This window comes from Aquarana catesbeiana, linkage group LG01, assembly GCF_042186555.1.
Source record: "Aquarana catesbeiana isolate 2022-GZ linkage group LG01, ASM4218655v1, whole genome shotgun sequence".
Lineage (NCBI taxonomy): Eukaryota > Metazoa > Chordata > Amphibia > Anura > Ranidae > Aquarana > Aquarana catesbeiana.
In genome coordinates, this window is record NC_133324.1 from 989,650,936 (window position 1) to 989,673,739 (window position 22,804).

Sequence of the window (22,804 nt, forward strand, 5' to 3'; positions counted from 1 at the left end):
TTCTTGTAGTCCAGCATGGGTGAGAGAGGATGAGGAGGATGAGGACGGCTTGGTCATCCACTGTACCAAGTCTTCCACATGTTGCAGCTCAACATGGCCAGCTGCCGAAAAAAAGGCCAAGCGTGTCCCACGGCCATGTGCTGATGAGGATGCACCGTGTCCTCATACGGGCTGACACCCGTACGCTGATTGCTGCAGCCGTTTGTTCGTATCATTGATGCATGCTGTTTTAAGCTTCAACTTGACCATTGGGAGATGTTTAAATGTGAAGGAAATCCCACGGATGTTGTTGTCTGATGAGGGGTTCCAGTGGGCTGGATTTGCTGGATGCTATTGAGAATTTATCATCTATGCCTCATCCTTAACACCTTCTGGTAAGCAGACTACATTACCATGTGGTGACGAGTGACTCTTTCTACATCTGCACAATATATTTGGTATTTCCTCCCACTCTTCAATTTCATTTTGAACTTTTCAGCACCACAATAATTTTTATGCAATAGAGACAGCTAAGCCTTTTGGGTTGTCCAGGATTCATACTCCTTGATCCTAAGCATATACAGTATGTATCAATAGCTCCGCCGAGCCTTTTAGTTTGCCTAGTGTCCAACCTTCTGGAGCAGAAGCATATACCCAGAGATCTGCTAGCATTTTGGTTTGCCTAGTATCCAATCTCCCAGAGCTCTGCTGTACCTTTTGATTTGCCTAGTGTCCAACCTACTAGAGCAGAAGCATATACCTAGAGATCTGCTGTGCCTTTTGGTTTGCCTAGTATTCCACCTCCTAGAGTTGAAGCAAATACCCAGAGATCTGCTGAGCCTTTCGGTTTGCCTAGTGTCCAACCTCCGAGAGATCCACTGTGTCTTTTGGTTTGCCTAGTGTCGCACCTCCTACAGCAGAAGCACATACCCAGAGATCTGCTGAGCCTTTTGGTTTGCCTAGTGTCCAACCTCTTACAGATCTGCTGGGCCTTTTGGTTTGCCTAGTGTCCAACCTCCTAGAGCCAAAGCATATACCCAGAGAACTGCTCCTTCCTCTTTCATTGAAATCATCAGCAGATCTCAGGACAGTCAACATTAAGGGGTCACACAATAGATCACCAGCTGTCCTCCTGTTTAACGCAATGTGAAAAATGTTGCAAAATGTTTCTCGTACAATGACTTCACCTCATATTTTTTGATGTTTTCAGGTAATGAAACTACAATGAACTCAACTCAACAAATTGAGGTCCATATACTGCACAAAACATTTTTACATGACTTTAAAGAGTATATGAACAGCTGGTGGGTGACAAAGTTTGTGCCCTCTATCTATACCGTGGTTTTCCTCGTGTCTCTTCCTCTTAATATAATGGCAATCATCGTGTTCTTGGTGAAGGTGAAGGTGAAGAAGCCGGCAGTGGTGTATCTGCTGAACCTAGCCGCTGCTGATGTTCTCTTTGTTAGTATTCTTCCTTTCCACATCGTGTACCGATTCTCAGGAAATAACTGGCTGATTGGGGAAGGGATGTGCCGATTTATCACTGCCACATATTCCTATAACATGCGTGGATCCATCCTGCTGATGATGAGTATCAGTGTGGACCGGTTCCTGGCTCTGGTCTACCCGGTCCAGTCCCTTTCCTGGCGCACAGTGAGACGAGCCTGGCTGGTGTGTTGCTGCATCTGGGTGATATCGATGGCCAGCACTGTGCCGATTCTCATAAGACAACAAACCCGACCATTTCCTGTCCTAAATATCACAACCTGTTCTGATGTTCATGATGCCGAATCAGTTGAAAGGTTTCAGGTTTACTATTATTTCCCCATTTATATCGTACTTTTATATTTCCTACCTTTAATTATTACAACCTTCTGTTACATTGGAATCATCCGCAGTCTCAGAGCACCGAGCATGAAGGGCGCCCAGAAGAGATCCCGAGCCGTCCTCCTGTCTGTGGTTGTGTTGTGTGTGTTTGTCCTCTGCTTTGGCCCAGCCAATGTTATTTGGTTCATGCATTTCCTGCAGGTCTATAACCAAGCCAGTAACTTCCTGTACATCGTCTACATCATCAGTGTCAGTGTGAGCAGTGTCAGTTGTTGTCTGGATCCTCTGATCTATTACTATGCGTCCTCGGAGTGGCAGAGACACGTCTACAGCCTGTTGAGATGTAAGAGAGAACAGACACCACCAGTAGGCCATCAGCGGGTCCTCCTCCACAAAGACCAGATGTAGAGAACACCCAACAAACCTTCTGAAACTTCCCAGTTTATATAACTGGAGGAGGCCAAACATTTCCAGAAAATGATCCCCTTTATAAAGAAAAAGAATTCATGGATATATGAGAGTATTAACCACTTCAGCCCCAGAAGAATTTACCCCCTTCCTGACCAGAGCACTTTTTGTGATTCGGCACTGCGTCACTTTAACTGACAATTGCGCGGTCATGCGACGCGGCTCCCAAACAAAATTGACAGCCTTTTTTTCCCACAAATAGAGATTTCTTTTGGTGGTATTTGATCACCTCTGTGGTTTTTATTTTTTGCGCTATAAACAAAAATATAGCGACAATTTTGAAAAAAACGCATTATATTTTACTTTTTGCTATAATAAATACCCCCCAAAAATATTTAAAGAAACATTTTTTTTCCTCAGTTTAGGCCGATACGTATTCTTCTACATATTTTTGGTAAAAACAATTGCAATAAGCAATTATTGATCAGTTTGCGCAAAAGTTATATTGTCTACAAAATAGGGGATAGTTTTTTTTGTTTACAAACTTTTTTATTTGGTACAAAGAAATAGTACAAAAAGCTTATTGACATATGCCATAAAATGTACAATCAAAGTAATTTCTACAAAAAGGAATAACAATATATATTAAGCGGTTCTTGAATGGAGTATAAATTTATATATAAATATAGCAATTCCTATTATACATTAAACTCTATATTCATATAATACTCTTCAGTGAACTTCAGTATTTGGTAGAATTATTCCGGGTTAAAGAAGAGATTAGCATGGTTAAACCATGGATCCCATTTCTTTGTGTAGAATTGGTTAGTGTTTTGTATTGTGTGGAATATTTGTTCCATTAAATTAATATTGTTAATTCTGGTTTTCAAATGTGAAAGAGGAACTGTGGGGGGTTTCCAATGGTATGCTATCAACCAGTGTACAGCAACACATATTGTGTGGATCAATCTCATATTCTGTATGGAAAGACCGATGATAGGGGAAAATAGGAGACAGTTATATTTAGTGAGGTTTATGTTGCTATTTGAGATTTTGGAGGCAAATTTTTCCAGTTGTTTCCATATCTGAGTAACTCTAACAATCCCAGAAGATATGAGAAAAGGATCCTGCTGAATTGCAACCTCTGAAACATGTATGAGGGGTGTCAGGGAACAAAATAGGGGATAGTTTTATTGCATTTTTATTAATATATATATTTTTTTTAAATAGCGTCGATCAGCGATTTTTATCGTGACTACGACATTATGGCGGACATTTTTGACACATTTTTGGGACCATTGTCATTTATACAGCAATCAGTGCTATACAAATGCATTGATTCCTGTGTAAATGATACTGGCAGTGAATGGGGTTAACCACTAGGGGGCGGGGAGGGGTTAATCAGTCCTAGGGGAGTGATTACTAACTGTAGGGGGGATGGGCTGTGTGTGTGACGTCACTGATCTCTGCTCCTATGACTGGGAGCAGAGATCGAGTGACACTGTCACTAGGCAGAACGGGGAGATGCTGATTACATCAGCATCTCCCCGTTCTTCCTCCCTGTGAGGCGATTGCGGGTATCCCCGTCGCGATCGAGTCCGCGGGACCCGCGACCTGACTCATGGAGCTTGCCGCGCGCCCGCTGGCCACCTCTTAAAGGGCAACGTACAGGTACGTGATTCTGCCTATACGAGCCCTTCTGCCGCAGTATATGTGCGTGAGGCGGTCGGCAAGCGGTTAAGTGTTTACAGTAAATGCTGATGTTGGGTTCCTTATATAACCGGCTCACTTGCTAAAAAGATATTGTTAGAATGTCCTTGGAATGTCTTAGAAGGTTATTGGAACGTGTTGTCAGAAAATCCTTGTCACAGATCTGCTGCTTTCCTGCTTATCTGTCACCTGTATTCCCAAAGATCGGAATTCATGCTTGCACATGAAGTTCCAGTGCTCCTTCCTGTCCTCAGCTTCCTGAAAAGATTTCTATTGATCCCTATTCACCCAGTGTTCTACATTCCGAGAGACTCCTTGTAACTCCAATATTCTTAGACTTCCTCTAGCCAGACCCCCCTTGTTCCTAGTGTCTGTTTGCAATGCCTCAAAGTGTGATCTCTGTACCTCCAGTGTTCCCAATGTCTCCCAGTGTGATCTCTGTACCCCCAGTGTTCCCAGTGTGATCTCTGTACCCCCAGGGTTCCCAGTGTGATCTCTGTACCCCCAGGGTTCCCAGTGTGATCTCTGTACCTCCAGTGTTCCCAGTGTCATCTCTGTACCCCCAGTGTTCCCAGCCTTTTCCAGTGTGATCTCTGTACTCCTAGTGTTCCCAGTGTGATCTCTGTACCCCCAGTGTTCCCAATGTCTCCCAGTGTGATCTCTGTACCCCCAGTGTTCCCAATGTCTCCCAGTGTGATCTCTGTACCCCCAGTGTTCCCAGCCTCTTCCAGTGTGATCTCTGTACTCCTAGTGTTCCCAGTGTGATCTCTGTACCCCCAGTGTTCCCAGCCTTTTCCAGTGTGATCTCTGTACTCCTAGTGTTCCCAGTGTGATCTCTGTACCCCCAGTGTTCCCAATGTCTCCCAGTGTGATCTCTGTACCCCCAGTGTTCCCAGCCTCTTCCAGTGTGATCTCTGTACTCCTAGTGTTCCCAGTGTGATCTCTGTACCCCCAGTGTTCCCAGCCTTTTCTAGTGTGATCTCTGTACTCCTAGTGTTCCCAGTGTGATCTCTGTACCCCCAGTGTTCCCAATGTCTCCCAGTGAGATCTCTGTACCCCCAGGGTTCCCAGTGTGATCTCTGTACCTCCAGTGTTCCCAGTGTCTCCCAGTGTGATCTCTGTACCCCCAGTGTTCCCAGCCTCTTCCAGTGTGATCTCTGTACTCCTAGTGTTCCCAGTGTGATCTCTGTACCCCCAGTGTTCCCAGTGTCTCCCAGTGTGATCTCTGTACACCCAGTGTTCCCAGCCACTTCCAGTGTGATCTCTGTATCCCCAGTGTCTTCTAGTGTGATCTCTGTACCCCCAGTGTTCCCAATTTCTCCCAGTGTGACCTCTGTACCCCCAGTGTTCCCAATTTCTCCCAGTGTGATCTCTGTACCCCCAGGGTTACCAGTGTCTTGCAGTGTGATCTCTGTAACCCCAGTGTTCCCAATTTCTCCCAGTGTGATCTCTGTACTCCCAGTGTCTCCCAGTGTGATCTCTGTACTCCCAGTGTCTCCCAGTGTGATCTCTGTACTCCCAGTGTCTTCCAATGTGATCTCTGTACCCCCAGTGTTCCCAATTTCTCCCAGTGTGATCTCTGTACTCACAGTGTTCCCAGCCTCTTCCAGTGTGATCTTTGTACCCCCAGTGTCTTCTAGTGTGATCTCTGTACCCCCAGTGTTCCCAATTTCTCCCAGTGTGATCTCTGTACCCCCAGTGTCTTGCAGTGTGATCTCTGTACCCCCAGTGTTCCCAGTGTCTCCCAGTGTGATCTCTGTACTCCCAGTGTCTCCCAGTGTGGTCTCTGTACTCCCAGTGTCTCCCAGTGTGATCTTTGTACTCCCAGTGTCTCCCAGTGTGATCTCTGTACCCCCAGTGTTCCCAATTTCTCCCAGTGTGATCTCTGTACCCCCAGTGTTCCCAATTTCTCCCAGTGTGATCTCTGTACTCCCAGTGTCTCCCAGTGTGATCTCTGTACTCCCAGTGTCTCCCAGTGTGATCTCTGTACCCCCAGTGTCTTCCAATGTTATCTCTGTACTCCCAGTGTCTCCCAGTGTGATCTCTGTACCCCCAGTGTCTTCCAATGTTATCTCTGTACTCCCAGTGTTTCCAGTGTCTCCCAGTGCGATCTCTGCACCCCAAGTGTTCCCAGTGTCTCCCAGTGTGATCTCTGTACTCCCAGTGTCTTCCAGTGTGATCTCTGTACCCACAGTGTCCCCAATTTCTCCCAGTGTGATCTCTGTACTCCCAGTGTTTCCAGTGTCTTCCAGTGTGATCTCTGTACTCCCAGTGTTTCCAGTGTCTTCCAGTGTGATCTCTGTGCCTCCAGTGTTCCCAATGTCTCCCAGTGTGATCTCTGTACCCCCAGTGTTCCCAGCCTCTTCCAGTGTGATCTCTGTACTCCTAGTGTTCCCAGTGTGATCTCTGTACCTCCAGTGTTCCCAGCCTCTTCCAGTGTGATCTCTGTACCCCCAGTGTCTTCTAGTGTGATCTCTGTACCCCCAGTGTTCCCAATTTCTCCCAGTGTGATCTCTGTACCCCCAGTGTTCCCAATTTCTCCCAGTGTGATCTCTGTACCCCCAGTGTTCCCACTGTCTTGCAGTGTGATCTCTGTACCCCCAGTGTTCCTAATTTCTCCCAGTGTGATCTCTGTACTCCCAGTGTCTCCCAGTGTGATCTCTGTACTCCCAGTGTCTTCCAGTGTGATCTCTGTACCCCCAGTGTTCCCAATTTCTCCCAGTGTGATCTCTGTACTCCCAGTGTTCCCAGCCTCTTCCAGTGTGATCTCTGTACCCCAGTGTCTTCTAGTGTGATCTCTGTACCCCCAGTGTTCCCAATTTCTCCCAGTGTGATCTCTGTACCCCCAGTGTTCCCAATTTCTCCCAGTGTGATCTCTGTACTCCCAGTGTCTCCCAGTGTGATCTCTGTACTCCCAGTGTCTCCCAGTGTGATCTCTGTACCCCCAGTGTTCCCAATTTCTCCCAGTGTGATATCTGTACCCCCAGTATCTTACAGTGTGATCTCTGTACTCCCAGTGTTTCCAGTATCTCCCAGTGCGATCTCTGCACCCCAAGTGTTCCTAGTGTCTCCCAGTGTGATCTCTGTACTCCCAGTGTCTTCCAGTGTGATCTCTGTACCCACAGTGTCCCCAATTTCTCCCAGTGTGATCTCTGTACTCTCAGTGTTTCCAGTGTCTTCCAGTGTGATCTCTGTACCTCCAGTGTTCCCAATTTCTCCCAGTGTGATCTCTGTACTCCCAGTGTCTTCCAGTGTCTTCCAGTGTGATCTCTGTACCTCCAGTGTTCCCAATTTCTCCCAGTGTGATCTCTGTACTCCCAGTGTCTTCCAGTGTGATCTCTGTACCCCCAGTGTTCTCAGCATCTTCCAGTGTGATCTCTGTACCCCCAGTGTTCCCAGTGTCTTCCGGTGTGATCTCTGTACTCCCAGTGTTCCCAGTGTCTCCCAGTGTGATCTCTGTACCCCAAGTATTCCCAGTGTCTCCCAGTGTGATATATGTACCCCCAGTGTCCCTAGTGTCTCCCAGTGTGATCTCCATACCCCGGTGTTTCCAGTGTCTCCAAGTGTGATCTCTGTACCCCCAGTGTTCCCAGTGTCTTCCAGTGTGATCTCTGTACCCCAGTCCCCAATGTCTCCCAGTGTGATCTCTGTACCCCCAGTGTCTTCCAGTGTGATCTCTGTACTCCCAGTGTCTCCCAGTGTGATCTCTGTACCCCAAGTATTCCCAGTGTCTCCCAGTGTGATATATGTACCCCCAGTGTCCCTAGTGTCTCCCAGTGTGATCTCTGTACCCCGGTGTTTCCAGTGTCTCCAAGTGTGATCTCTGTACTCCCAGTGTTCCCAGGGTCTCCCAGTGTGATTTTTGTACCCCAGTGTCTCCCAGTATGATCTCTGTACCTAAGAGTTCCCAGTGTCTCCCAGTGTGATTTCTGTATCCCAAGTGTTTTCAGTGAGGGTAGGCTGGATTCTATGTTAAAAAAAAAACAAAAAAACTGCACTAAACCATAAAAATTTGTGTATAAAGATCAATTAATGTATGTCAAAGTGGATGAAATGAAAAATGCAGATATTCTTCTGATGAAAATAAGGAAAAGTCCCCTCGATACTTAACAGTGAAAGTAAATATGAAAAAGCAAAATATAGACACCACTCACAGTGAGGCCTCTCTGTGTGCAGCGTCACTGCAGATGTACAATGGATGGTACGCCAACCCAAATTGGAAGGAAGGACCCAGCATGCAGAAGGCTCACTGGCTCGGTTATCAGCTTCCAGAGTGTCCCATACAGATCACCATCGGATGGATCTCTTTTTTTGCATTTGTTGTGTGTATCTCACAGTTGAACTGCTGCTTTCTGGGGGGGAGTATGTGTTAGCGCGGTGATGCTTTGTTTTTATGGATTCTATGTTAGGAGTTCCAAAAGATCTCCTTTCTGTCCTTGATGCCTTGTGTACCCACATTCTCTGAGACCCCTGTCACTTTAGTAATCTTCATACATTTTACCTCTGTGTTTCTGTATGCTCAGAATCCCAATGCTGCTTAGATACTCATGTACTCCTGTCTCCCTGTAAGACCAGCGCTCCAGTGCTGCACTATACTCCTGCCATTCCTGTGAGCCTCGTATTCTGTGCTTTCCCAGATCCTCATCTCTATGGTTCCCTGTGCTAGGCCAGTGGTAGACTGCATGGGTGACCTCTCTGACCATACTGCTATCCAGCTTGCAGGCTGCATGGAGGGTCGAGGATCCCAACCATACATACCAGTCCTTAGAATGTGCCATCAGAATGTCCTTAGAATGTGTTGTTGATCAGTCTGTAGAGAGAAGGTGTGTATCCTAATATTGTACAGATTGGGTCATGGTCAGACCTCCACAAAACCAGAAATGAATGTCTCTTGTCATTGTTTTATGTGTTACTTGTGTAAACTCCTTGGTAAATGTCTTAAAATTTAAAATGTATTTTGGAAATTCATACATTGTGTTAATGTCTGTGTTGATCTCTCTAGCTTCTGATCTTCACTTTTATTTTGTAACTCTTCTCATCTAAATAAACTTCAAAATCCAATCACCGGGATCAGAGGTTGTTCTTTACCTTTTTTAGATAACAGAAAGATGAACTTCATTCACTCTCCTCCATGCCCCCCCCCTTTCCTCTCTTCAATTTGGATCTTGGGTTGTCCTGCTGTGATCCTCTGCACCGCTGTCAGATCCTGGGTCCTGTGCCTCCATCTTTGGTCCTGACATCATCAAGTTTCTGATGCGTCTTCCAGGTTTGGGCAGCCCGACCCCACTGATGAGATGGCACTGGGTCCACCCACCTGCAGCCACATGAATGGAACCTGAAACCTCCTGAGATATGCAACATGTGAGTTTCAGGAGTTCCCAGAGAACAGAAGATGTCATTCTTGCCAAGGAAAAAACGGTGGCTGGGTGTAGGGCTAACTTAAAAGTAAAAAAATAAAAATGTGTGTAGGAGTGAAAGAATACCTAGTGCATTGGATGGGTGAAAGTCTTTTTTAAGCTCTGGGGACACCTTAGATACCTTCTGTTAATGTTCCTGGAACCCCCTTATTTATATACAGAGATATATAGAGGAGGTGACGTCTGTTGTAAAGTCCTGACGAGCAGTGGCTTGTTTATAACAGTAGACTGTGGATGTCTCTTCCGTCATAGATGCTTAATGTACTATATCGGCACAGTTTTGTGCCGGGCAGAAGTAGCTTCATACAGATGCATGAGAGTCATCCCAACAAGCAAATCAAGATGGCTGAAGACTCCGAATCAGGAAGAAGACCCAGAGAAGATGGACCCACCGACCATGGAGGGGAGCATTACCATCACAGAGCTGGAAGGGATCGCTCTGATGGTAGGTCGGCCATAATGGACACATTTGAATACTTTCACATTATGGTAAGAAGCTTCTGGGGGGCTACAATTCTGCATCTGGGGATAATAAAATAGGTAAGCCAGGTATCCCTGGCTATGTAAACAAAGAGCATGGATAGCACGGATGTCACAGAACCAATATACCCACATAGCCATATTTGGTCAATGAAATCACCTAGGAGACCCCACCCCTTTGTTTACATTTAGAGGCAGGATCTGGGACATGTCATTCCATGTGGGTGAGCTATAGAAGAAGATCATATTGATGTGGGAGGGACTATGTTTGTTTTTTTCAGCAGGTTGATTGATGAATCTGTATTGCTGGATGAGATTGGCAATAAATGTGCATCATGGGACATTATTTGGGTTATTATTGTGATGGAACCATCCAGCTTAAGACCCCTTTCACACTGAGGTGCTTTTCAGGCATTTTAGCGCTTGAAATAGTTTCTGTAATGCGCCTGAAAAGAGCCTCTCAAGTCACCCCAGTGTGAAAGTCCCAGTGCTTTCACACTATGGTGGGGCGGTGCACTTGCAGGTGTTCACTCCTCTCCCAGCTCTCCTTTACACCCTCAGTGAGTATACTCTCATCTCCCTATCTGCTCTCCTCCTCAGTGTTCACTCCTCTCCCAGATCTCCTTTACACCCTCAGTGAGTATACTCTCATCTCCCTATCTGCTCTCCTCCTCAGTGTTCACTCCTCTCCCAGATCTCCTTTACACCCTCAGTGAGTATACTCTCATCTCCCTATCTGCTCTCCTCCTCAGTGTTCACTCCTCTCCCAGATCTCCTTTACACCCTCAGTGAGTATACTCTCATCTCCCTGTCTGCTCTCCTCCTCAGTGTTCACTCCTCTCCCAGATCTCCTTTACACCCTCAGTGAGTATACTCTCATCTCCCTGTCTGCTCTCCTCCTCAGTGTTCACTCCTCTCCCAGATCTCCTTTACACCCTCAGTGAGTATACTCTCATCTCCCTATCTGCTCTCCTCCTCAGTGTTCACTCCTCTCCCATCTCTCCTTTACACCCTCAGTGAGTATACTCTCATCTCCCTATCTGCTCTCCTCCTCAGTGTTCACTCCTCTCCCATCTCTCCTTTACACCCTCAGTGAGTATACTCTCATCTCCCTGTCTGCTCTCCTCCTCAGTGTTCACTCCTCTCCCAGATCTCCTTTACACCCTCAGTGAGTATACTCTCATCTCCCTGTCTGCTCTCCTCCTCAGTGTTCACTCCTCTCCCAGATCTCCTTTACACCCTCAGTGAGTATACTCTCATCTCCCTGTCTGCTCTCCTCCTCAGTGTTCACTCCTCTCCCAGCTCTCCTTTACACCCTCAGTGAGTGTACTCTCATATCCCCGTCTCCTCTCCTCCTCAGTGTTCACTCCTCTCCCAGATCTCCTTTACACCCTCAGTGAGTATACTCTCATCTCCCTGTCTGTTCTCCTCCTCAGTGTTCACTCCTCTCCCATCTCTCCTTTACACCCTCAGTGAGTATACTCTCATCTCCCTGTCTGCTCTCCTCCTCAGTGTTCACTCCTCTCCCAGCTCTCCTTTACACCCTCAGTGAGTATACTCTCATCTCCCTGTCTGCTCTCCTCCTCAGTGTTCACTCCTCTCCCAGATCTCCTTTACACCCTCAGTGAGTATACTCTCATCTCCCTGTCTGCTCTCCTCCTCAGTGTTCACTCCTCTCCCAGATCTCCTTTACACCCTCAGTGAGTATACTCTCATCTCCCTGTCTGCTCTCCTCCTCAGTGTTCACTCCTCTCCCAGATCTCCTTTACACCCTCAGTGAGTATACTCTCATCTCCCTGTCTGCTCTCCTCCTCAGTGTTCACTCCTCTCCCAGATCTCCTTTACACCCTCAGTGAGTATACTCTCATCTCCCTGTCTGCTCTCCTCCTCAGTGTTCACTCCTCTCCCAACTCTCCTTTACACCCTCAGTGAGTATACTCTCATCTCCCTGTCTGTTCTCCTCCTCAGTGTTCACTCCTCTCCCATCTCTCCTTTACACCCTCAGTGAGTATACTCCCATCCCCCGTCTGCTCTCCTCCTCAGTGTTTACTCCTCTCCCATCTCTCCTGGAACGACACCCCGAGTATGAAAGGGGTTAAAGCCGTTTAGGACATTTCATTTCCGAACACAAAGGCAGCTACCGAACACTCCAATCAGCCGAACAAGAAACCCATACGAATAATTCTTCCCCCCAAGTACGAGACGAGGCTCTGTACAGAGGGTCAAACAGGAATCAGACTCTTTATTAGAACCAAATTTACAAGTCTTTATATACAGTTAAAGAGGAGGTCCCCCCTCCTGCTCATATTACTCTAACAATACAACTGTAACCAGAAACCTAATTAACATGAGCTAGTTTACTAAATCATTTACCCAGATTAGATGACTCAGACACATGACCTTTAGGACAGACTTGTGGTCACCAAGCTTCACACAGTAGTATAAACACAGGACACCTTCTCACAATAGCAGGAGCTAATTACAACTAACAATACAAACAGTGATCTCCCCCCCTCCTCAGCCTAGTAGGCAGCAAACTATAGTACGAGTAGACTGTCCTGCTCCTAGCCAGTTCTAGAGGCCAATGTGATCAGATCTCTCTACTAACATGTTGAGTTCAGAATCAAACAAACCAGGAATAGTCTTTACATATATCCCGGGAGATATTGTGGATAAATATTACTGTCCCATTTTAAGCAATCCAATCATATTCTTATGGTTCATTCTTTTTTTGTCACCTTGCGCCCAACAGTAACTCCCGTCACATTGCTCCCTCCTTGGGACCCGGCTTGATCTTTCTCGGGTCAACTTGGGGATGTACAGAACTAGGAGGCCAGAGTGACATCTGTTCGCCGGGACAACCCATCAGCATTGCCATTTTGCTTAACGGGTCGGTAGCTGATGGTGAAATTGTAAGGATGCAGGGCTAAGCGCCACCACAGCAACCTGCCATTGTCTCCTGAGTAGGGATGAGCCAAACACCCCCCGGTTCGGTTCGCATCCAGAACATGCGAACAGGCAAAAAATTAGTTTGAACACCGTTAAAGTCTATGGAACATAAACATGAATAATCAAAAGTGCTCATTTTAAAGGCTTATATGCATGGTATTGTCATAAAAAGTGTTTGGAGACCCGGGTCCTGCCCCAGGGGACATGGATCAATGCAAAAAAAAGTTTTAAAAACGGCCCTTTTTCGGGAGCAGTGATTTTAATAATGCTTAAAGTGAAACAATAAAAGTGTAATATTCCTTTAAATTTCGTACCTGGGGGGTGTCTATAGTATGCCTGTAAAGGGGCGCATGTTTTCCGTATTTAGAACAATCTGACAGCATCCAGCAGGATGAGGACGTGATGTGCTTCACAGAGGGAGGGGCCTGACTGTGCTGCCGATGGAGCGCACGAGGAGATCCAGGAAAAGCTGTTGCAGAGCCGCTGAGTGAGAGGCTGCGGTGAACCTTTGATGAAGACCCAGCACCCCCCCCCGGAGATCTTCGGGAGACCCCTCACCCAGCCCTAGAGACAGGCAAACTGCTGGGTTACGGTGGAATGTCGGAGGACTGAGGGTCTGTTAGCCTCCCTGTAACACACATTCCAGGCTATACATGTGGACTTGAATCTTGCCTACATGTTTGACTGAAAGGACCTCAACCTAGCGGACACTTTATCAGGCCTCTATTGTTCTGCCCATATTGTTCATAGTAATATGTGCAATGTGCTGTTACAGTTTATACTGTAATGTTAGTTTATGTTGTTGCCATCTAGTGGTCAGAGATGGTTATTACTTTGCCAGAGCTTGAAGGAAGTAGGATTCTCCTCATAGTAAAGGCAGTAACCTTTAACCTGGAACTGTATTTCCTTCATTTCATTACTGCTCCTGAATCTAATACACTGCATGAAGAAGAGCTCTTAAACTATTCCTGGACTAATGATGGGATTGTCTGTGAGTACTCTCACTGATAGAGTGAGGCTGCTGTATAATGTTTAATGTACTGACACAAATGTTTTGTTTATGCTTATGTTGTAGTTTTACAAAGTTATCCGGGATAAAGAATACAGATCTGATGTCTCACGTTTCTTGACTTCTGAATTATTGTTAAGCTGTCTGACTAGTGTTATACAACAGTTCAATAACGCGAAGCAGAACAGTAAAAAGACATCCACGTGGCAGTCTGGAATAAACAGACGCCATTACTGCAGCATGAGTCTCAGATCAGGAACAAAGTACCAGGCTGATGACATGCTACCGCCGACACGGCAAGGCAGGGAGAACATTCCCAGTGCCCAGCAAGATGATGCACATTCGCATGTGTCCAGATCTTCACGGGCTAGCAAGATGTCCTCAGCAGTTAAAGCTCGCGCCAAGGCAGAAGCTGCCCGCATCCAGCTACAGTACGCAGAAAAAGAAGCAATGATGATGCAGGAGTTAGCAGCAAAGAAAGCTGCCATAGCACAAGAAGAAGCCGAATTAGAATCAAAATTGCTCATCCTGCAGCGACAGACTGCTGCTGCAGCTACTGAAGCAGAGGCCGCTGCCTACATGGGAACAAGTCGTTCTGGAAGTGAAAAATCATAAAAAAACTCAGAGGTTCCAGGAAAACCTCTATTCTCTGCAGATCGTACAAGTGAGTACATCCAGAACCTTACTACTGCGCATGCAAAGGAACAGTCTCTTAAACCTGAAGCAAAGGAATTCAGGCCGAAATCAACAAGCCCCCTGAGCAGGCCCAATCAACCACATGAGGTCAGCGGCTGCCAGCAAATCAAGAATGAAGCACCAGAAACCCCCAAGAACAAAAAACAAGTGTTCCCATCACCTCAACTTATAGATTACATGTGTGAACAACAATGTGCAGTGGATGTCACCAATAGGGATGAGCCGAACACCCCCCGGTTCGGTTCGCACCAGAACCCGCGAACGGACCGAAAGTTCGCACGAACGTTAGAACCCCATTGACGTCTATGGGACTCGAACGTTCGAAATCAAAAGTGCTCATTTTAAAGGCTAATTTGCATGGTATTGTCCTAAAAAGGGTTTGGGGACCCGGGTCCTGCCCCAGGGGACATGTATCAATGCAAAAAAAACTTTTAAAAACGGACGTTTTTTCGGGAGCAGTGATTTTAATGATGCTTAAAGTAAAAAAAAAAAAGTGAAATATTCCTTTAAATATCGTACCTGGGGGGTGTCTATAGTATGCCTGTAAAGTGACGCGTGTTTCCCGTGCTTAGAACAGTCCCTGCACCAAATGTCATTTTTAAAGGAAAAAATCTCATTTAAAACTGCTTGCGGGTTTAATGTAATGTCGGGTCATGGCAATATGGATGAAAATCAGTGAGACAAACGGCATGGGTACCCCCCAGTCCATTACCAGGCCCTTTGGGTCTTGTATGGATATTAAGGGGAACCCCGCACCCAAATTAAAATAAGGAAAGGTGTGGGGCCCCCAGGCCCTATATACTCTGAACAGCAGTATACAGGTGGTGCAAACAAGACAGGGACTGTAGGTTTGTTGTTAAGTAGAATCTGTTTGTAATTTTGAACATTTTTAACGTGTTTAGCTCCAGCCAAAAAATCTTTTCTAAGCTTTTTGGAAAACATAGGGAAGGGTTATCACCCCTGTGACATTTGTTTTGCTGTCTTTCCTCCTCTTCAGAAGATTTCACCTCACTTTTTTGTCCCAATGAAAAATGTTTTTTGAAAATTTGGGTTTTTTTGTGGAACAAGGATTGGAAAGCATCAGTGGAAAGGAGAAATTGTTTTCCCATATTAACTCTTACAGGAGAGAATTTCCCTTCCTAGGGGTAGATTTCATCTCACTTCCTGTTGTCTCCTTCCGTTTGCAAGTAGGAGTCGTTTGTAAGTTAGATGTTTGAAAGTAGGGTCCTGCCCTATATACTCAGCAGAAATTTGGGCCTTAGGTGTTGCTGTGGCCACAACACTGTAAGCCCTCACAGGGCCCTGCTGTGAAATATTAGATCAAGAATTGTAATTACATGCCCCTGTTGAACAGGAGCTGAAAAATTAGGCCTTAGGCACTGGTGCTGGTGCAACAACACTGCCACCACTCACAGACACTCTAGTTGGAACGCAGGAACGAGCCCTGCTGCAAAGTATTGCTTCAAAAATTGTAATTACACGCCCCTGTTAGACAGGGGCAGAAAAATTGGGCCTTAGGCACTGGTGCCACAACACTGCAACCCCTCACAGACACTCTAGTTGGAACGCAGGAACGAGCCCTGCTGCAAAGTATTGCATCAAAAATTGTAATTACACGCCCCTGTTAGACAGGGGCAGAAAAATTGGGCCTTAGGCACTGGTGCTGGTGCCACAACACTGCAACCCCTCACAGACACTCTAGTTGGAACGCGCCCTGCTGCAAAGTATTGCATCAAAAATTGTAATTACACGCCCCTGTTAGACAGGGGCAGAAAAATTGGGCCTTAGGCACTGGTGCTGGTGCCACAACACTGCAACCCCTCACAGACACTCTAGTTGGAATGCAGGAACGAGCCCTGCTGCAAAGTATTACATCAAAAATTGTAATTACACGCCCCTGTTAAACAGGGGCTGAAAAATTGGGCCTTAGGCACTGGTGGTGGCGCCCAGAACCAAAAATGTTCTTACAAGCTATCAGCGTGATGATTGAGGAGGAAGAGGATAATTACTCAGGGATAGTCACTCAGCATCAGCATAGGCAGTCTTTGAAGGGATCTGAGATTTCAAAAAAAATTATTCGGTTACATCAGCATCAGGTGCTTGGTAGCTGGTGGTGATCCAAGACTCATTCATTTTTATGAAGGTCAGCCGATCGACCGAGTCGGTGGACAGACGCACCCTGTGATCGGTTACCACGCCTCCAGCAGCACTGAATGTGCGTTCCGAAAGAACGCTGGATGCAGGACAGGCCAGTAGCTCAATTGCATACTGTGCAAGCTCTGGCCAGTGATCCATCCTCAAGACCCAGTAACCCAGAGGATTTTCGGTGGGAAAGGTGTCCAAGTCTGATCTTGCCCCTAGGTATTCCTGCACCATGTAAAACAGACGCTGGCGATGGTTGCTGGAACCGATCATACCTTGGGGCTGCGGACCAAAAAATTGTCTGAACGCATCGGTCAGACGGCCACCTTCTCCACCGCTCCTTCTTTGACTGACCGAAGCCTCAGCAACACGTTGTCCAGAAACAGGAGTTTGTAACCTCCCAGTCTCTGGGAACGCGTTGCACAGACCTTTCTGCAAGGCCTCCCGAAGATGTTTCATCCTCTGCTCCCTCTGCGATGGCAAGATAAGGTCCACAACCTTACCCTTGTAACGTGGATCAAGGAGGGTTGCCAGCCAGTATTGGTCCTTCTCCTTGATACCACGAATACGAGGATCCTTACGCAGGCTTTGCAGGATCAGGGAGGCCATGCAGCGTAGGTTTGCTGAGGCATTCGGTCCGGAGTCCTCTGGGTCACTAAGAACGACATGGTCCGCAGCCACCTCCTCCCAGCCACGTACAAGTCCATGTGTTTCTTGGGACTGATCCCTTAAACACTGCTGCTGATGCTGAGTGCCAGGCTCCACCTCCATACTGACACAATCTTCCTCCTCCTCCTCTTCCTCCTCGTCCTCTTCCTGTGTGATCGGCGGGCATGCAGGAACACTGTCTGGATAAAGGGGGCCTTGAGAGCTAAGGAAGTCCTCCTCTTCCTGCCTCTGTTCTGCCTCAAGTGCCCTGTCCATTATTCCACGCAGCGTGTGCTCCAACAGGTGGACAAGGGGGACAGTGTCACTGATGCATGCACTGTCACTGCTCACCATCCTCGTGGCCTCCTCGAATGGTGACAGGACAGTGCATGCATCCCTGATCATGGCCCACTGGTGTGGGGAAAAAAAACCAAGCTCCCCTGACCCTGTCCTGGTGCCATAGTCGCACAGGTACTCATTGATGGCCCTCTGCTGCGTGTGCAGCCGCTGCAGCATGGCCAACGTTGAGTTCCACCTGGTGGGAATGTCACAGATTAGGCGGTTCTTGGGCAGGTTAAACTCCTTTTGGAGGTCCGTCAGCCGAGCACTGGCATTATATGACCGGCGGAAATGCACACAGACTTTCCTGGCCTGCCTCAGGACATCCTGTAAGCCCGGGTACCTGCCCAAGAACCGCTGCACCACCAAGTTAAGGACGTGAGCCAAACAGGGCACATGGGTCATTTGTCCCTGTCGGAGGGCAGAGAGGAGGTTGGTGCCATTGTCGCAAACCACCATTCCTGCCTTAAGTTGGCGTGGCGTCAACCACCTCTGAACCTGCCCCTGCAGAGCTGACAGAACCTCTGCCCCAGTGTGGCTCCTGTCCCCCAAGCACACCAGCTCAAGCACCGCATGGCATCTTTTGGCCTGCGTACTTGCGTAGCCCCTTGAACGCCTATGGAGCACCGCTAGTTCCGAGGAAGAGGCCATGGAGGAAGAAGAAGAGGAGGGGGTGGAGGAGAGAGGTGTGTCACAATCAGCATTTTGGAGGCGTGGTGGCGGAACAACCTCCAACACTACTGCACCTTGTCCTGCATCCTTCCCAGCTGCCAGCAGAGTCACCCAATGCGCCGTGAAACTTAGGTAACGTCCCTGTCCATGCCTGCTGGACCATGAGTCAGCGGTAATATGCACCTTACCGCTGACTGCCCTGTCCAGCGAGGCATGGACATTGCCTTCCACATGCCGGTAGAGAGCCGGAATCGCCTTCCGTGAGAAAAAGTGGCGTTTGGGTACCTGCCACTGAGGAACCGCACATTCCACAAACTCACGGAAGGGGGCAGAGTCTACCAACTGAAAAGGCAGCAGTTGAAGTGCTAGCAATTTTGCCAAGCTAGCATTCAACCGCTGGGCATGTGGATGGCTGGGAGCAAACTTCTTTCGGCGGTGCAGCAGCTGGGGCAGGGAAATTTGCCTGGTACAATCTGACGTCGGTGTACCAAAAGCAGATTGCCCACAAGTACTTGGCTGTGACACACCTAATTCTACACCTTCATTCCTCTCACTGCAGGTCTCAGAGAGGACTGAAGGTCTAGTGGGGTTGGAAATCTCAGCTGATGAGGAGCAAGGAGAGATCCTCTTTGTTCTTTGGTGTGGGTCTTTTAGATACGCTTGCCAACGAACTGCATGGCAGGTCAACATATGTCTGGTCAAGCATGTGGTACCCAAGCGGGAGATGTTTTGGCCACGCGAGATACGCTTGAGACATATGTTGCAAATAGCAGCGGTGCGATCTGATGCACTCGTCTCAAAAAAGGCCCACACCAAAGAACTTTTTGAATAACGCGCAGAGACTGCAGCGCCCTGCACATGTGGAGCTGTGGAGTGTGATGCAGTCAATGTGCTGCCCTTAGGCTGGCCCCTGGAGGGCATCCTGCCTCGTTGGTGATGTGCCGCCGCCTCCTCCTCCTCCTCCTCCTCCTCCTCCTCCTCTCTCCTATCAGGCACCCACGTTGAGTCAGTAACCTCATCATCCCCTCCCTCCTCATCACTGGAGCAAACCTGGCAGTATGCTGAAGCAGGGGGAGCATGACTGCCAGATTGCTGTCCTTCTTGGGCACCCCCTCTGTCCGTGCTCATGTTACTGCCTTCATCGAGCTCAGTATCGTCATCAGAGCCTTCCAAACGCTGGGCATCCTCCTGGAGCATGTACCCAACACTGTGGTCAAACAGTTCGAGGGAATCCTCATGAGGACATGGTGGAGCTAGGGAAGGAGTCACTGATGACATTGAGCTGAGGGAAGAGGCCGCTGCTTTGCCAGACAAAGCACCCTGGGCATGGGTGAGAGAGGATGAGGAGGATGAGGACGGCTTGGTCATCCACTCGACCAAGTCTTCCGCATGTTGCGGCTCAACACGGCCAGCTGCCGAAAAAAAGGCCAAGCGTGTCCCATGGCCACGTGCTGATGAGGATGCACCGTCTCCACGACCAGCACTAGACACAGAGCCTGCTTGCCCTCTCTTATTGGCTTGTGACTGTCTGCCTCTCCTTCTTGGCCTTCCAGACATACTAATGGCCTGTAGCTGCACTAAGCTGGGATAGAACACCTGTAATTTTCTTCAGGTAGCTTTATATACTGTAACCAGACAAGCCTGCCTGTCAGTAGGAAGATAACAGGAACGGATCTAGCTGAACACTGTGAGCAGGACGCACTGTACTAAATGTAAATAGTCTAGCTGCCTGACCGTGGTACTAATAGGATCAAATAGAACACCTGTAATTTTCTTCAGGTAGCTTTATATACTGTAACCAGACAAGCCTGCCTGTCAGTAGGAAGATAACAGGAACGGATCTAGCTGAACACTGTGAGCAGGACGCACTGCAATAAATGTAAATAGTCTAGCTGCCTGACCGTGGTACTAATAGGATCAAATAGAACACCTGTAATTTTCTTCAGGTAGCTTTATATACTGTAACCAGACAAGCCTGCCTGTCAGTAGGAAGATAACAGGAACGGATCTAGCTGAACACTGTGAGCAGGACGCACTGCACTAAATGTAAATAGTCTAGAAGATAACAGGAACGGATCTAGCTGAACACTGTGAGCAGGACGCACTGCACTAAATGTAAATAGCAGGAACGGCTCTAGCTGAACACTGTGAGCAGGACGCACTGCACTAAATGTAAATAGCAGGAACGGATCTAGCTGAACACTGTGAGCAGGACGCACTGCACTAAATGTAAATAGCAGGAACGGATCTAGCTGAACACTGTGAGCAGGACGCACTGCACTAAATGTAAATAGCAGGAACGGATCTAGCTGAACACTGTGAGCAGGACGCACTGTACTAAATGTAAATAGTCTAGCTGCCTGACCGTGGTACTAATAGGATCAAATAGAACACCTGTAATTTTCTTCAGGTAGCTTTATATACTGTAACCAGACAAGCCTGCCTGTCAGTAGGAAGATAACAGGAACGGATCTAGCTGAACACTGTGAGCAGGACGCACTGCACTAAATGTAAATAACAGGAACGGATCTAGCTGAACACTGTGAGCAGGACGCACTGCACTAAATGTAAATAGTCTAGAAGATAACAGGAACGGATCTAGCTGAACACTGTGAGCAGGACGCACTGCACTAAATGTAAATAGCAGGAACGGCTCTAGCTGAACACTGTGAGCAGGACGCACTGCACTAAATGTAAATAGCAGGAACGGATCTAGCTGAACACTGTGAGCAGGACGCACTGCACTAAATGTAAATAGCAGGAACGGATCTAGCTGAACACTGTGAGCAGGACGCACTGCACTAAATGTAAATAGCAGGAACGGATCTAGCTGAACACTGTGAGCAGGACGCACTGTACTAAATGTAAATAGTCTAGCTGCCTGACCGTGGTACTAATAGGATCAAATAGAACACCTGTAATTTTCTTCAGGTAGCTTTATATACTGTAACCAGACAAGCCTGCCTGTCAGTAGGAAGATAACAGGAACGGATCTAGCTGAACACTGTGAGCAGGACGCACTGCACTAAATGTAAATAGCAGGAACGGATCTAGCTGAACACTGTGAGCAGGACGCACTGTACTAAATGTAAATAGTCTAGCTGCCTGACCGTGGTACTAATAGGATCAAATAGAACACCTGTAATTTTCTTCAGGTAGCTTTATATACTGTAACCAGACAAGCCTGCCTGTCAGTAGGAAGATAACAGGAACGGATCTAGCTGAACACTGTGAGCAGGACGCACTGCACTAAATGTAAATAGCAGGAACGGATCTAGCTGAACACTGTGAGCAGGACGCACTGCACTAAATGTAAATAGCAGGAACGGATCTAGCTGAACACTGTGAGCAGGACGCACTGCACTAAATGTAAATAGCAGGAACGGCTCTAGCTGAACACTGTGAGCAGGACGCACTGCACTAAATGTAAATAGCAGGAACGGATCTAGCTGAACACTGTGAGCAGGACGCACTGCACTAAATGTAAATAGCAGGAACGGCTCTAGCTGAACACTGTGAGCAGGACGCACTGCACTAAATGTAAATAGCAGGAACGGATCTAGCTGAACACTGTGAGCAGGACGCACTGTACTAAATGTAAATAGTCTAGCTGCCTGACCGTGGTACTAATAGGATCAAATAGAACACCTGTAATTTTCTTCAGGTAGCTTTATATACTGTAACCAGACAAGCCTGCCTGTCAGTAGGAAGATAACAGGAACGGATCTAGCTGAACACTGTGAGCAGGACGCACTGCACTAAATGTAAATAGTCTAGAAGATAACAGGAACGGATCTAGCTGAACACTGTGAGCAGGACGCACTGCACTAAATGTAAATAACAGGAACGGATCTAGCTGAACACTGTGAGCAGGACGCACTGCACTAAATGTAAATAGCAGGAACGGATCTAGCTGAACACTGTGAGCAGGACGCACTGCACTAAATGTAAATAGCAGGAACGGATCTAGCTGAACACTGTGAGCAGGACGCACTGCACTAAATGTAAATAGCAGGAACGGATCTAGCTGAACACTGTGAGCAGGACGCACTGCACTAAATGTAAATAGCAGGAACGGATCTAGCTGAACACTGTGAGCAGGACGCACTGCACTAAATGTAAATAACAGGAACGGATCTAGCTGAACACTGTGAGCAGGACGCACTGCACTAAATGTAAATTGCAGGAACGGATCTAGCTGAACACTGTGAGCAGGACGCACTGCACTAAATGTAAATAGCAGGAACGGATCTAGCTGAACACTGTGAGCAGGACGCACTGCATTAAATGTAAATAGTCTAGATAGAAGATAACAGGAACGGATCTAGCTAAACTGAATACAGTGTATATATATATATGCAACACCTGGGATGCATATATATACACAATACACTGTAAGTGCAGCTAACTGACTGACTGTTCTGCCTAATCTATCTAACTCAAATCAAATGACACTGTCTCTCTCTCTCTCTATCTCTCAGCACACCGGAACACACACTACACAGGGCCGCCGTGCAGGCGGCCTTAT

General features: G+C 47.3%; 1 protein-coding gene across 1 annotated transcript; it reads left to right on the top strand.

The window, feature by feature from the left end:
* The first annotated feature begins 1,179 nt into the window (after nt 1-1,179).
* On the top strand, nt 1,180-2,222 carry LOC141127286 (proteinase-activated receptor 1-like). Its single transcript, XM_073613583.1, has one exon. It carries the CDS (start codon nt 1,180-1,182, stop codon nt 2,212-2,214), a length of 1,035 nt encoding a protein of 344 aa, XP_073469684.1. The 3' UTR covers nt 2,215-2,222.
* The last annotated feature ends 20,582 nt before the right edge of the window (nt 2,223-22,804 follow it).